Source organism: Tenrec ecaudatus, unplaced genomic scaffold, assembly GCF_050624435.1.
Source record: "Tenrec ecaudatus isolate mTenEca1 unplaced genomic scaffold, mTenEca1.hap1 Scaffold_1546, whole genome shotgun sequence".
Lineage (NCBI taxonomy): Eukaryota > Metazoa > Chordata > Mammalia > Afrosoricida > Tenrecidae > Tenrec > Tenrec ecaudatus.
Window position 1 is genome coordinate 12,209 of NW_027458038.1, and position 17,121 is coordinate 29,329.

General features: G+C 41.3%; 1 protein-coding gene across 1 annotated transcript in view; it reads left to right on the forward strand.

Moving 5' to 3' along the window:
* Positions 1 to 301: 301 nt before the first annotated feature.
* The window catches only part of LOC142436122 (ninein-like protein), a gene marked incomplete at its 5' end in the record, with an annotated part of 30,530 nt that continues 13,710 nt past the window's right edge, over positions 302 to 17,121 (forward strand). Inside the window, 2 exons of the mRNA XM_075540009.1 lie at positions 302 to 462; positions 2,219 to 2,285. Coding sequence (XP_075396124.1) covers positions 302 to 462; positions 2,219 to 2,285 — 228 coding nt within the window. The remainder of the gene's footprint in view (positions 463 to 2,218; positions 2,286 to 17,121) is intronic.

Below are 17,121 nucleotides of genomic sequence, written 5' to 3' on the forward strand. Positions count from 1 at the left end.
AAGTTAGGGCTTCAGGTTTAGAGGGTTTGGGGGTGTTTTTTTCCCCCCTCAGCTTTTATTGCATAAACAAAAGCAAAAACAGACTCTGAAAACTTCAAGCAGTGCATAAAGTTGAGCCACTATTACTAGCCTTCAGACCCAATTCACACCTAACAGAGAAGCAGCTTCTTGTGTTCTTTTTAATGCTTTCTGTTGGGTAAAAATGTTCATCCATGATAACGTAGACACATTCAAATCTCAGAGAGCTCATTTAAAGGGCTCCTCACCAAATTTCCCTCTTCCTTTCTCTCTCTCTCACAAGCTGTCCTACCGAAGCATGTGAGTGGTCCTAAGTGGTATGGTCGTCGGACCCAGCCTGAGTTGTGCTCACTGGAGACTGAAGTCAGGCATGCAGCAGATAAGCAAGGACAGAGCAGCCTGAGCAGCCAGCTCCACCGAGCAACATCTCTGCAAAGTGTGGAGGTGGGTCAGAATTTCCTTCTCCAACTTGAGTGCCTAATATCAGGTAAATATCTTAGTTCACATGGTTGTGAGAGAATGTAAGCAGAGAGAGTCTCATTCCCTGGAATTTTAAGTAGACAGGTGCTAGGGTTACCATTGGGGAATAAGATCTCATTTTAAATAAGATCTGGGTCTAGTTGTCTCCATGTGACCCTGGACAAAGAGTGCTCTCCTTCAGACATTGCAACAGCAGAAATGTTTTCATTTGTTTCTCACTCCTTTCTGACGCTAGTACTGTAGTGCTTCGAAACTGTAAGACAGGAAATACTTACTACTCCCCTGCCGCTTTGGGGGCTAGCTTCAGCTCCCTTCTCCCAGTTCATTAAGTTACTCACTTCAAGTACCTGGAGTGAATCCCAGACACCTGCTAAGGGCCAGGTCCTCACTGTACTCCATGTCAAGAAGCATATTCATGATGATGCATCACATGTCCTAAGTAAATCACATACTTGTTAGATCTGTATTCAAGGATTCCAGAATGTTACTGGTTCCTCCTTTATGTGCTGTCAGATTGAAAGATGAGACCATATCAAGAACCTATCTTTAGTAAAGTAACTTGGAGTCCTGAATTGATTTTAATCTTAAACATTTGTAAGGCAGGGGGAAACAAATAAGCACACGTTTAAATCCTAAATTTTCTTTCATGGATGCATGTGCTATGTTGGGCTACACCATAAACCCAGGACATTTGCTTTCTGTTCTCTTTACATTTGGATCTGAAGTATGGTGTGGGTTGAATTATCATTTCCTGGGCTAATGAGACTCTGTCTTCATCGGGGCTCTTCTGATTTTTGAGGCCTTTTTGGTACTCAAAACTGGGTATGGAAAGGGTATTTTTAGTTTTTCAGTGAGTGGAAGGCATTAGGGAAGTGGGACTGAATTTACTGGTGTTGCTCTGACTTGTCATTTAAATTCAAGGGTGTGAGAGCATTGGAGGGTCGGCCCTAGACCTCTGGTAGACAAGACACCTAAGCACTGTAGACCTCAGTTACCCCAGAGAGACAGTGGACAGGGTGTGAGCTGAAGGCGCTACCTTGTCCCTTTGTCGCATGCTGGACTCCATCGGTAGCACGATGCTTCTTTCTTTCATCGCTTCCGTAGACTCTTCCTGTTGTCTGCTCTCAGCTTTCAGTCCTCAAGATTGCTCCTGCTTAGAATGCTGAGTCTTGGTCCAACCCAAACCCAAACCCACTACCATTTAACCTACTTGGGTTCTTAGCAACCCCATCGTCCTTAGTAGAACAGCTTCAAAGGGTCTCCAAGGCTGGTGCGTTCAAACCAACTGACTTCCAGTTAGTAGCCTTGTGCTCAAGCACTATGTCACCAGGACTCCACCGATTCCATATGTGGGTATTCATTTGGTCACTACATACACCATAAGATTTTGACAGAATCAGATGCTTCTGGGTGTCCTCGTCTTTTCTCTTGGTGTAAGGTAACCAAGACAGTTGACTGCATGTGCCCACTTAAAGTGCTGATGACTTAGGGGGTAGGAACACCAAGTATGATTTCACAAAGTACGACATGCTCCCTATTGCCACTTCTGGCATTCTCACTTTCAATAAGGAATTTATGATCCACGTGCTGCTGGTGTACAGATAGCATGTCCACTTCAGTTACACAAAAGAGCTTTCCAGTGCTACATGTTTGTTTGGTGTTCTGCAACTGCTTTTGATATTCTCCAAGGGATTTATGTATCCTTTCCATTTTTCCACAGAGTTTCAAGTCAGATGAAGAACCTGATGGTGCCAAAGAGCCTCAGAATGAGTTATTTGAGGCACAAGGTAAAACCATGACCTCATGCTTGGTACTTTGAAAGATCCAGGACCTGGATTGTCAGCAGTGTTGCTGTGACAAGAATAGTTTCCTGGAGAGTGCAGTGTGGGTAATCTCCCTGGACAGCCTGTTCTCCGGATATACTTATATAGAGAGCGTTTCATCAAGAAAATAGCTCACACAGATGTAGAAGAAGGCAAATTCCAAGTTGAGCAAGTTCTAGGCCCATGATGCTGATGTTAGGGTGCAGGGTTATCATGACTGTCATAGCTTTGGGAGTTGATGGGCCCAAAAGGAGCTGAAAGACAAAGGTCTATGGCTACAGAGGGAAATGAATTCAAGGTTGGCAGATCAAGCCTGTGGCTAAAGAGACGAATAAGTCCAAGCTTGGTAAGTCAGGTGACAAGCTACTGATAACTCCCAAGGACAGCAAGCAATACAGGAGACCACTGACTCAAGTCTTAACCTGTGTACAACTGAATCTGGGCTAACCCCATTTACATATTTATTATTTTAAAATAGTTTTATTGGAAGATACAAGGAGTTACCAAAAATGGATTTTTTTCAAAGTTATGTATTTAAATTTTTTTACAAAACAACCATGTCACCGTCAAAGTACTCTCCATTACACTTCATACATTTGTCACACCTGTGATTCCATTCTTGGAAACATTTTTCAAACTCATCTGTTTGGAAGGCTGACAGTACCTCTCCAATTTTTTTCTTCATCTCTGCTTTTGTCTTCAAATCTCTGTTCTTTCATTTCCCTCTTCATTCAAAGAAACAAAAAGAAGTCACATAAAGTGAGGTCAGGTGAATAAGGTGTGTGGGGCAAAAGAGGCATGCTGGTTTTTACCAAAAACTGGCACACTGAGATGGCTGTGTGAGCAGGGGCATTGTCGTGGTGGCAGAACCAGTCCCCTGTCTGCCACAAATCAGACCATTTTCATCACACACTATTATGCAATCTTTTCGGATCCTCTAAATAGAAAGCTTGATTAACAGTCTTGCCTGGTGGAGCAAACTCCAAATGCATGATGAGTTGACGTTTTCGTTCATTCAGGAAGTTGACAAACATCCAGAATGAGGTTTGTCATCAATCAATATTTTACCTTTTTTGAAATGAGAAAAACACTTGAGTTTTTTCCCATAGCACTGCCCTTGTAAGCTGTTTTCAACATCACAACAGTTTCTGCAGTGTTTTTTCTTGAGTAGGAAACAAAATTTCACCACTGCACACTGTTTTCTTAAATTGGCCATCTCAAAAAGCAAGGTTTCAAGCAAAACTGCTTTTATGAAAAAATTCACCGTGACCAGAGAAAACCTTCCCAGTGCCACGGGGTGCACTAACTCAGAGCAAGTTGCTCGATGCATACTTAGCAGGAAACATGGGTACTATGAAAGCTCCACTCTGCCCAGCGCAATTCTGGTCTGGGGTTGGTGGTGGGGGGGTACTCCCTCATATTTCACCTATCATACAATTCAATTGTTCTATCCTATTAAGAACGTTTCTGCAGTTATCACCACAATGAATTTCAGCGCATTTTCTCATGAACTCGTTGTTAGTTCCTAATTTGCCACCAATCACTCCTACCATGCTCTACACAATTATCAAGCCGGTTACTACCTCTGTGAATCTACATAGCCTGGACTTTACATACAGAAAATCATTGAAAAGACAAACTGGAAAACAATGATTAGAACACAGAGAAAAACTTCATAGGAAAAAAAGCAAAATATTAAAAACTGAAACAACTTTAAAATGAGTCAAAAGGGAGATCAAATAGCAAGATATTAAAATGTAACCTAAGTACAACGGACTTAATCAACTTTGCAGTGTTCTGTCTCTAACAAGGCTCTTAATATCCCAGGACTTTGGTCCAAGAAGATTCCCCAGAGGCTTAATCCATCCAAGCGACCCTGCAATTGGATTTTTGGCTTTCACTGTCTTCCATAGCCTTCTGTAAACCACATGTCCAGAATTCAAGCTCTGATACTATTTTCTCCTGAGATTTGGATGTTATTTACAATCCTTGGATTATAAAGGCAGGTGTGTTTCCTCATGTGGGCTTAGTTGATGCTTCACTCACATAGCTACCTGTTTGAAGACGAGCTTTTAAAACCTCAGCCACTATTCTGTCTGATAGTCGGGCACCAACTGGTTTTTTTATCACATGCTGTTACAGCCCTCATATTAGCAGTGACCTCTTCATGAGGGCAAGCATTGAGCGGGGCCAGGCTAGGATGCATTGGGCTACAATTAAGTGCGAACCCCAAATCCATTCATATATCTATAGTTTATATGTCTCTGGTTAACTTCAGAGATTATTATGATTTTATGATAGAGAACTTTATAAATCATCCCCCTAGGGCATAAGGTAATGTCTTTTATTTAGCCAATTATATAGCATTTTAAAATGCTGAAGAAAAATTATTTAAGTATAGATAGGCTTCAGACTGTAAAATATGAATTAATGACATGTACATAACAAGACACTATTTATAAACAAGCAGTGGGATCAGTGATAAGACAAAATTTGCAGTAATTCACAGAAGCAGAATCATCCCTATCAGATGAATACATTTCATAAGAAAAAAGAAGGGCATTAAGTAGTAAATATATGGTAATCCCGGGCCACATTGAATGGGCATCATTAATAGAGCACCCTGAGAGCAAGAGAGCTGAACCACAGTCCAAAGACCACCAATTCCATAACCTTGGGATAGCAGTCATCTGCTTCTTCTCACACTAAGTCATATAAATATTAAGTCCAAGAAAGTCTGTCTGTTCCTTAAAACAGCTACAGGTGAGTGTGAACAGTTCGAGCAGTAGGACAGATGTGTGCCTTGAAAACACAGTTCAAGGTCCCAGTAGTCTACAGCGCATAGCCTGGTTCACCAAGGTCTGGATGGAAACTAGATGAATAGAAACCAAGTAGGAACATAATACCGGGCATTTTCTCCCATTGGATTCTTTACGAGTATTGTTCATTGTTTTTCTCCAGCCAGTTTAACCATTGATAGAAATGTAGTCGCCTTCTTCAAGACATACATTCCCCTGACCCCACCTCCCATCTTTTTTCTGTAACTGCCCTCAGGATTCTATCCTTTTTTTTCAAATTGGAGAATTTGGCTCTGATATTTCATGGTGGTTTTCTTTTAGCTTCTATCTCATTTTGGTTTTCTTAACTTTTTGAATAATTATGTACTCCTGTGTTGTTGGTCAAATTTTCTTTTATAGTTTGTCAAAACTATTTTCTTTGTATGTATTTTTGTTACTTCCTTTTCAGGGTTTTTAATGAGACATAGATTATTTCTCTTGATTCTTTTGTTGTTTTTTGGTGGTGGTTTTTCTTGTCAGTTATAGTCAGAGTGATCGTCTTTGAGCTCACTGATTTGATTTTCCTTTTCAGAAGGAAAATCTATTCCTCAAGTCATTTACTGTGTTGCCTAATTCTGTTATCTCATTGTTTATATTCTTAGATTCCCTTTGATTTAAGATTTCTTCTATTGTTTTCCTGAGTATTCCCTACATGTCTAAATCATTCTTCGGAATCCTGTTTCTTATAGTTCCAGGGCCTCTTTTTCAGAATTCTCTATTGGATCTGGGCAATTTCCATTTGTTTACATTTGTTTTTCTTGATGTTTTGGGTTTTCTGTGGTTGATTGCTGTTTCCTCAGAATCCTAGTAGTAGTGCCAGTGATATGAACACTTAGTTGGCTTTGTCTAGTGATGTGGGAGAGGTCTAATAGAAGGTGGAAAATATGGTGAAATGAAGGAAAGGGGAGAGAGATGAGTAAGTGGTGAAAGTGTGGGGGAAGATACAATATTGTTTTTAGCTTACCATTTTCCTAGACAGTTTAAATGGCGTCTTCTTGGCATTTGGTTTTTCCTACCATTTTAGCCTTATTCCCCACCTCAGGGACCCAATGTGGATGTTCTGCTAGCTGCTGAGTATTCCAGTTATGTAAATCTGACTTACACAAAATGGATTCTGGAACTGGTTCATTTGCTACAGGGTGGGTTTGGAGAGCCACCAGCCCACCTGAAGATGAACTTGAAGTAAGAGACTCCGTTACAATATTGACCTCCATGTGCCCCCACACCAAATGGTGGGTCACAGTGATGTTTTAGGCCTTCTAGAATTGGTCTCAGTTAGAGCCAGTGTCCAATAATCCCTAAAAAAATCTAATTATTTCTTTTCCCACAGTGAACACTCACTCTTGTAAAATGCTGATGATCCATTTGAGGAAGGCTGACAAAAAAATAACAGAAAATTTTGTCATTATAGTGGGGGTCCTTCCACAGGGAAACATAGCCCCTGCTCTTTTTAATGGGTTATGGGTCTGTAAACTATCTCACCTCAGGGAATGATTGAACAATTATGACTCTTCTAATCATTTGAGTTTCACTGCTGTTCACTTGACCCAGATTTTTTTTTCTGCTTAGACAAATCAAGTAAATATTCATTAGGTTTCCTATGTTTTTCACTCCCAAGGACTTCCTGCCTGAGTAGACAATACCATGAGTCCATGACAGTCAAGCTGTTCTGATTCCCACTTTGACTCAGCTGTCCATTACAGTAGCCACATCCACCTGTCTCTGTCAATTAAGTGCTGCCATTTGGCCCCTACTTCCCTGCAACCCAATCAGCCCAAGTGTAGTTAGGTGTCACTATTCCAATAAGTCCATTTCCACAGTGAAATGTGACTTACATAAAATAGCAATCTTCAGAGATGCTGGGACTACATTTGCAATTGGGCTCCCTCCTCTTGCAGTAAAGGTGTGAGTTCTACTCCATGTGCGTCTGTAGACCCATCCTGATTAATCCATTATAGCATGCCCAACTCCTTAATCTTGTGGATACCTTCTGCTACAATATACTTTGACTGGACTTGTCATTGAGCATGATTTATTTATGCCATCATACAACCCACGAATCAGCTTCACTGAATCAACCAAAAAGTGTCTTAGATTGAAACATTAAATTTATATTCTGCACTTAGTGGGCCCATATCAGTAAACTAAGACTGATCCAACTTTATGTTCTACACACCATTATTAGCCATTCTTATATCTATATTCTCTATGTTTCTGGAAATTCTTTTGGAGTATAGTGTACCTCTGCCTGGGTCACCATGTATATGTCATCTTTTAGAGCTTGCTGGAACATAAGTCTAGTCTTAGGTCTAGAAGCAATAATGGGTGGTGAATTCATTAACTGGAAACATTTATCAGTATCTTTTAAAGCATCTCCTCAAGCAAGGCTCCAGTAAATGCCCAGGATTCATATCAGCATGCACTATTGAGTTAATCTTTTCATGTGGTGGGAAGGGATAATAGTTTTTTTTACTGATCATGAATTAAGATGGAGCAATCTCTTCAGATGGAAACAATCTGCTCTTAGCTAAAGTAACATTATGGAAATTGGGGGCTCAATCCACCCGTCTTCTTAATTATCTGCCTGTATCTCCCCATCCCAAGGCGTAAGAGTCCGTTTTGTTCCCAATCAATATTCTCAATTTAACAGCATTTGAGGTTGAGAATTGAGTTGGTACTATAATTCATCATTCTTAGGATATTACTCTTGAGTTTATTTTTTCAGTAATATCACCTCTGTTACCACAAAAAGAAAACCTTTTTTTTAAAGAATAAATGTAAACTTTGAAGTCTTTTATGCATTTTTTGATCTTTGACTCTGAAGTCCTGAGTTCATGTCTTTCCTTCTACCAATTTATCTTTTGTAAGTAGGATAAATAATCAGCTTCTCCATACTGCTTACCCCGAAACAATTGCAGAAGAATATCAAACATGCTATCACTTAGAGCATCAATTTCCACCAATTCCTGATGTGCGGGTGGTGATACACTGCGTGCATCGAGTAGTGACTGTCAGACAGGGTAGAACTGCCCTCTGTGGATTTCTGAGACTAGTTATGGGAGTAGAAAGCTTCATCTTTCTCTTCCTGGTGGTTTTGAACTGCTGACACTGAGGTGAGCCCAATGCGTAACCACTACAGCACACCGCACACCACGATTTCACAGTGCCCTTTATACGCATGGGGGCAGTTATTAGTACCTTCAAACCTGATCAGACTTGGGAACCAATTGAGAAAATTGATCTGTACAACTTTGTTTCTCTAGAATCACTCTTGGAACCAAATGTTTTACACCGGGTTCTCCAGAGAAGCAAAAATTGTGGTGTGTGTTTGTGTGTGTGTGTGTGTGTGTGTGTGTACTGCTATACTGAACCCAGATCTGGATTCTCTCCTCTGGAACACCAGTTTCCTGTGAGCTCTTTTCCTATAGTTACACCAGAGTAGGGTTTTTGTGCTTGGTGAAGTATAGGGTAAACAGAAAAGATGACTCGCATTGAGATTAATTGACACAGTGGCTGTAAAATGAGTTTTAGGGTGGTGCAGGACCAGGCAGTGTTTCCTTATGTTGTACAAAGTGTCACTATGAGTCAAAACTGACCTGATGACATTTAGCAATGTAATCTATATGTGTTTTTTATTTATTTTCTTTTTTAATGTCAGTGATTGTTTATTTATTTACTTATTTGTTTTAAAAGATCATTTTATTAGGGGCTCATACAACTCCAATCACAATCCATACATACATCAATTGTGTAAAGCACATTTGTACATTCAATGCCCTCATCATTCTCAAAACATTTGCTCTCCACCCAAGCCCCTGGCATCAGGTCCTCATTTTTAACCCTCTCTCCCCCCTCCCCCCTCCCTCATGAACCTTTGATAATTTATAAGTTATTATTTTCTCATATCTTGGTCTGTCCCACATCTCCCTACCCCCACTTTTCTGTTGTATGTCCCCCAGGGAGGAGGTCACATGTAGATCCTTGAAATCAGTTCCCCCTTTCTAACCCACTCTCTCTCTATGCTCCCAGCAGCGCCACTCACACCACTGGTCCTGAGGGGATCATCTGCCCTGGATTCCCTGTGTTTCCAGTTCCCATCTGTACCAGTGTACCTCCTCTGGTCTAGTCAGGCTTGCAAGGTAGGATTCAGATCTTGACAGTGGGGTGGGGGGAGGAAGCATTTAGGAACTAGAGGAAAGTTGTATTTTTTCACGTTGCTACATCGCCCCCTGACTGTTTCGTCTCCTCCCCAAGACCCTTCTTTAAGGGTATGTCCAGTGACCTACAAATGGGCTTTGGGTCTCCACTCCGCACTCCCCTGCTCATTCACTATGGTAAGATTTTTGTTCTGATAATGCCTTAAACCTGATCCCTTGAAACTTTGTAATCGCACAGGCTGGTGTGCTTCTTCCATGTGGGCTTTATTGCTTCTGAACCAGATGGCCGCTTGTTTACCTTCAAACCTTTTAGACCCCAGATGCTATATTTTTTGATAGCCAGGCACCATCAGCTTTCTTCACCACATTTGGTTGTTCACCCTTTTTGTCTTCAACGGTTGTGTCGGGAAGGTGAGCATCATAAAATGCCAATTTAAAAGAAGAAAGTATTCTTACATTGAGGGAGTACTTGAGTGGAGTCCCAATGTCCTTCTACTACCTTAATACTAAACCTATAAATACATGCACATAGATCTCATGTACAAATATATTTGCATATGTACATGTCTTTATCTAGACCTCTATGAAAACCCTTTGCCTCCCAGCTCTTTCCTCTATTTCCTTTGACTTCCCTCCTGTCCCACTCTCATGCTCAGTCCCCACCAGTGTTTCGGCAATTCCTCTTAGTCACATTACCCGTGATCATGCCCAACCAGGCCTCCTAGACCCTCCTCACCAGCAATTTGGATCCCTTGTTGTTCCCTTGTCCCTGGGTTTGTTAACACCACTTCCTTACCTCCCCCTCTCCCATGTCCCACGGAACTATTGGTCCCGTTGTTTTCTCCTATTGTTCATCCAGCCTATCTTATTTAGACAGACCTGTGGAGATAATAACATGCACAAAAACAAGACAGAGCAAAACCAAGCAACAATATACAACAAAATAACAACATACTAATGAGAAAAAACAAAACACAACAAGAAAGAAAACTTGTAATTAGTTCAAGGATTGTTTGTTGGTCTTTAAAAGTGTTTTCCAGTCCAGTCTGTTGGGGCATCATGCCCTGGCCCCAAAGTCTACCTTCAGCATTCACTGGGGACCTCGCCGCTCTATTCCCTTGCTGTTCTGTTACACCCCTTAATTATTTTGCCTCGATGTGGTGGGATCCGATTGGGTGCAATACCCACACTGTGTCTCTGGTGTTGTCCTCTGTAGAGATATGGGTCAGTGAGGGACGTCATGTCTCATAGTGGGGCTGGCCATGTGATCCTCTCTGTCGACTGACTGCTCTAATTGGGAATATCAACCTCATGGCCTGGTGGTCCATGATGTGCTCTACTCTCTCCTCCTCCCCCTTCATATGCTCCCATATGCTCTGATCAGATATGTCCCTTTTCCAGAGCTGTAGATTCAGTGCTGTCCGTTGAAATAAATTCTTCTGAGGGGAGGGGCAGGTGTCCATTTGGTTGGTGTTGGGGCCAGCCCCCCAGACCTCTCCACTGATTCACTACTCCGCACCGGCATGTTGCATTCACATCTTAGAGCACCGGGTTGAAATCTGGTCCCTCTTTCCCTATGGAGACAAAAATAGTACCCTCCCATTGGGTGGGTTAGTGTCCTGTGCCCCCGCTACCCTTTTCTTTATTATTATTTTTTTTCTTACCCCACCTCCGTTTTAGTTGTGTACCATGTGTACCCCTGTGTTTGGTCTGGTCCCTGCCATATTATGTGGTCCTTGCCCCAGGAATGTTTGTATACCGTAGCTTTTTCCCTATGCCTCTTTTGCCTTTTTTTTTAAAGATTACCTCAGCAGCCTTTGAAGTCTTTCCATATTTAAGTCAGTGCTATCTGAGGTCTGTTTTCTTTTTGCCCTCTGGGTGAGGTTGTTCTATGTGGTGGGCTCTTATTTATGCTTGGTGGGTGTTGTTCTTCTGCCCATACTGGGTTTGCAAGGATCTTTTGTAGGCTGGATTTCTTCTAACGTATTCTTTGAGTTTTTCCTTGTCTGGGAAGACTCTTACTTCTCCATCTATATTGATAGATAATTTGACTGGGTAAGGTATTCTTGAGTTTGCATTGTTTTCCTTCAATTTTGGGAATATGTTATTCCACTCTCTCCTCTTCTTCATAGATTCTGCTGATAGGTCTGAGCATATTCTTATTTGGGAACCTTTGTATGTGATTGCTTGCTTGTTTTTCCCTAGCCGCACTCATGATTTTCTCCTTTTCCTCTAAATTGCATAATTTAATTCTTTTGTGCCTTGGTGACTTCTTCTTGTGATACAGTCTTGCTGGGGTTCTTTCAGCCTCCTAAATGGTTGCCTGGTTCTCATTCACTAAGCTGGGGAAGCTTTCCTCCAAGAATTCTCTCACTATTGTTGCATATGACTTCTTTGTTGTCTTCCTCCGGTAAGCCAATAGTTCTCATGTTGTTCCGCTTCATAACATCAGACATCACTCTTAAGTTTTCTTCAACTTCTCTGATGATCTTATTAGATTTTTGTTTGCATTTGTTAAAGTCTGCCTGGCTGCCCTCCAAGTCACTGATGCAGTTCTCTGATTCCTCCAGTCGATTCTTGAGTTACGTGAGTCTGCTACTGGTTTTTGTTATCTCCTCCCTAAGTTCCTGTATTTCTCTTTTATTTATGGCTTTTACCTCTTCTATCATTTCATCCTTTTTCTGTATTGTTGCCCCATATCCTCTATGAATCCAAGTAGCATTCTGAAAATTCCTTTCTGTGACTGTTCAATGTCTCCTTCCTCTATGCATGTCATTATGTTCAGGCCATCTTCAGGCATTGCCTTTTGTTTTTCCCGTTGTTTCGTTGAGGTCGTTTGGGCTGATGGCTGTTTGCCTTGTGTTGGTTTAGATGAGCCAGGTGCCATTTTCCTGTGAGTTGTATAGCACTGGCTCTCTCTGGGAGACTTGCAGGAGAACTTCTTCGAACTGCCTATAGCTTATTTCACTATGGAATTAACCTACCACTTTATCCTCCTATAGCTTCCCTCTCAGGGAAGTGACCCAGAAGGCTGGTGGGTTGCCTGCTTCGGTGTTGCTGAGGTTGGGCAGAGGTTCCTACAACAGCTTGAAAGGTTGAGGAGTGTTGGCTGAGCTACCTTAGGACTCCAGGCACACATGTAGGAATTCCCCTGTTAGATGTTTTAGCAGAGTATCCCCTGGTGGAGGTTGGCAGGCCCTTTCCCAGCCTCCCTAGCTACACAGGGTGGAGTTCACCTAGCTGGGTGTGGCCCAGGCATACATGCCCTAGGCTATGGGGAGTGGTCTGGAGAGACCAAGAAAGAGAAAGAGGAGGGAAAAAAATCAAGCCCGCTGAGCCTGTGGGGGGCAGGGGAGGGGAGGATATAGTGAAGACATGGAAACAAAGTAACAAATGTAGCTGAGTCCCGATCCCCCGCCAGTGGAGCTGCAAGGGTTTAGTCCCTGCTGTGAGGCGGCAGCAGCAAGCTGTGGCTGTGTTGAGAAAAGGCCCCTGTGCAGCCCTCCAAGACTGAGGGGGCACAGAGAGGAGCTGCAAGGGTCCAGTCCTTGCCCCGAGGTGGGTGGTGGCAAACTGTGGCTGTGTTGAGACCAAGCCGCTTTACAGGCTCCAAATGGTCCCAGGCTCCAGCAGAGACAGTGGCAGGGCCAAGGTCAAATCCAGCCGTCCTCCACTGAGGTAAGCCAAAAGCCCCCAGCCCCTCAAAACCATGTGGGTCTGAGCCTACTTATCATTATGATGCTCCTCCTGCATTCCAGCAGTGTTGAAATTCCCTCTAAGCAACTCTCCTGGGCTGAAATCTGCAGAGTTCCTCTGGTATGTATTACTCCATCGTCATCTTGCCGGAAATCTCTGTTGTTGCTTTTTTTTTTTAATCTCCCCCCCTCCCCAATCTTCTCTTAGGAGCTAATACAGACATCATACCATTTCATAGTTCAATCTCATTAAACAGCATTGTGGTATTGTGACCAAAATCCACTTCAGAGTCTTTTCTTCCTCCTTGATATCAGTTCCCCCTACTAATGCACCCCACCCACCACTTCCCCCACTGCACCCCCAGGAACCCTTATTCTAATTGTTGTTTCTCTAGCTTCATTTATCCTGTGTTTCATATACCAAAAAACATTGAAAAACACATAAAAAGCGCCAAGAAGGCTACCCACAATGACAAAATACAACAGATATAAAACCCAATATTAAAAAAAAACACAGAAAATATTAAAAACCAAATCAAGGTCAAATGTATCAAGTGGCAAAGTTTTAACCAATCAGGTCAGGTTTATCATTTTAATCTACAACAGTCATCTCTCCAATATTCTCTGTCTGATAACCAGCTTATTCTCATCTCTCAATTATGGTCAGAAGGAAATCACCAAAGGCTTATTTCCTATGTAGATCCTGCAAATATATTTTGGCCTTCTGATGTCATCCATTGCCTTCTACACACCAGAATCTCACAATATAAGCTCTGATAGTATTCCATCCTTAATATCTGGATTATATAATTTATAATCCTTAGGTCATAGATGTTGGTGTGCTTCTTCCATGTGGGCTTAGTTGACATATCACTTAAATTGCTGCTTATTTGAAAACAACCCTTTAAGAACCAGATGATGATAGCCTGGCACTATCTAATTTCTTCCCTGCACTTCGCTATGCAACCGTATCTTCTGTGTTTCATTTGTGAAGGTGAGTAATGAGTAGGGCCATGTCATCAGAAATAATTGTTCTTAGCCTGGAGCTAAAATTAAGTGCGAGCCCCAAATCCATTCCCAGATCTATGTTTTTAATTTGCCTCTGGCTCACCTTAGAGATATCCTTGTTAGTTTATGGTAGCAAATGATATCAATCTTCTCCATGTATCATAGGACCTTTTGTTTATAGTGTCATTAATTAAGCTATGGTACTAATTTTTTGAACACTAGTGAGAGAGGGAGATTAAATAAGGGTAGGCTAACTATATCTCAATATCTAGATTATTCATTTTTATAGAATAAATCCTTACCTGACTGGATGCTATTTACTTAAAGAAGTAGAGTTGGTTATCAGGCAAAACTTGCAATAATATTCACTGATAATGCCATTCAGGTCTGCCAGAATAAAACATATCTTAATACAGCAAGTAAGGCATTAAAGTATTAAGTCAATGTTGGTCTACCTACTGAGCTAGGTGTTTATATAAATGCATGTATGTGATCATGAGGTGTCAATAGGATCAGGTATCAGGCATCAAAGAACAAAATATCATATTGTGAATGAGGAGGAGGAGTGAGGAGGACCCAAAGCCCATATGTAGGCAACTGAACATCCCCTTACAGAATGGCCACAGGGAGGAGATGAGTCAGTCAGGGTGCAGTATAGCAATGATGAAACATGCAACTTTCCTCTAGTTCTTTAGGCTTCCCTCCCCCACCCCCATCATGATCCCTTGTACAAATCCAGCTAGACCAGAGGATGTACACTGGTACAGATAGAAACTGGAAACACTGGGAATCTAGGACAGATGAACTCCACAGGACCAATAATGAGAGTAGTGATACCAGGAGGGTAAGTGGAAGGTAGGGTAGAAAGGGGGAACTGATCTCAAGGTACATATAACCCCGTCCCTGGGGAGTGAACAACAGAAAAGTGGGTGGAAGAGACATTGGACAGTGTAACACATGACAAAATAATAATAATTTATAAATTATGAAGAGTTCTTGAGGGAGGATGGGTGGGGAGGGAGGGGACAAAATAAGCTGACACCAAGGGCTCAAGTAGAAAGCAAATGCTTTGAGAATAATGATGGCAACAAATGTATAAATGTGCATGACACAATGGATGCATGACACAATGGATTGTGATAAGAGTTGTACGAACCCCCAGTAAAATTATTTTTAAAAATTAAAATAAATGCAAGTATTTGATTGTATGTGTGTAATAAAACACATAGACACAAGTATGGATATTTCTTATATATAACCCAATAACTCATTATTAAGATTTGGGGTTTTCAGGGACAAGGGAATAACACATGATCTAAAATCGATGGTAAGGAGGCTGTAGAATGCCTGGTGGGTTGATCAAGTGCAATGTAGTCAAGAAGAATTACTGAAAGCCAAATGAAGGTCAAACATGATAGTGGGACAAGAGGAAAGTAAAAGGAAATAGAGGAAATAACTGAGGCAAAAGATATTTTAGATGCATAAATACAGGCATGTACATGTGTAAATATATTTATATATAACAATAGGGACATAGATCTATGTGCATATATTTATATGTTAAATAATAAGGTAGCAGACGGACATTACTCAACATGGCTCAAGTCCTCCCTCAATGCAAGAACACTTTGTTCTAATAACCTGGCATTCTGTGATGCTCAGCATCCCGACAACAATCGCTGAAGACAAAATGGGTGCATATGCTAATGTGGTGAAGAAAGCTGATGGTGCCCAGCTATTAAAATATATTAGTGCCTAGAGTCTTAAAGACTTGAAGATAAAAAAGCGGCCATCTAGCTGGGAAGCGAAAAAAGTCCACATGGAAGAAGCACACCAGCCTGTGTGATCATGAGATGTAGACAGTATCAGGTATCCAGCATCAGAAAGGCCCAAACAAACAATCATATTGATTCAAACACTGGGGTAGGGATGGGAGACCCAAAGCCCATCTGTAGACAATTGGACATTCCCTCACCATAGATTCACAAGGAAGGAACAAGCCAGCAAGGGTGCAGTATAGCACTGATAAAACATGCAACATTCCTGTAGTTCTTTAATGCTTCCCTCCCCCAGCCCCACTATCATGACCCCAGTTCTACCTACAAATCTGGCTAGAACAATAATGAGAGTAGCGATACCAGGAGGGTTGGGGACAGTAGAGGGAGAAAGGGGGAACTGATCCAAATGATCAATGTAAACACACACACACACACACACACACACACACACACACACACACACCCTAGGGTGAGGAACAACAGAAATTAGTGGAGGGAGACAGCAGACAGTGTAAGATATGAAAATAGCAATAATTTATCATTTGTCAAGGGTTTATGAGGATAGGAGGGTGGAAGAGGGAGGGGGGAAAAAAAGGAGGATCTGATACCGAGGGCTCAAGTAGAAAGAAACTGTTTTCAAAAGGATGAAGACAACATATGTGCTAAAATGTGCTTGAACTAATGGTTGTATGGATTGTTGCAAGAGTTGTAAAAGCCCCCAATAGAATGATAAATAAATTTTAGATTTGAAGGATTAAAGCCATAGTCTTTTGGGACATCTCATTCATTCAGTATAATTTAGTTTATGAAGTTATGTTCTACTTTTTAGTTTGTTGAATTTTTTCTGGAGTTTCAAAAGCTTATGACTGGTCACCTAAGGTACAACTTAAAGTTCTACTTAAAGTGAACCAAAGAGTAAGATGGAAACTAAAGACCCGAAGAAGAATCCAATCCAAAAATCACATCCACATTTACCTGAGACCAGAACTAGATGGCTACCATTACCTAATTAGTTCCATTGTAGATGGCTCCTGATAATAAAACCATAAATTCCTATTATATAAAAACAATAAAAGATAGATCTGATCTGGAAGACTTAACATTATTGATATGAAATAATCTTTAAACCTTGAACCAAAACTCACCCTGAAGTCTCTTTATAGCTAAATAACACACTAGCCCCCAAACTAATAAATACCACCCATAAGTACTGTGTCTTTTTAAAGAGATCACCCATATGTGACCCTGATAGACATTGAAGCCATATTTAAATGAGGATGTGGAACAAGGGATACCATTGCTGATGTCAGTGGATCTTGGCTGAA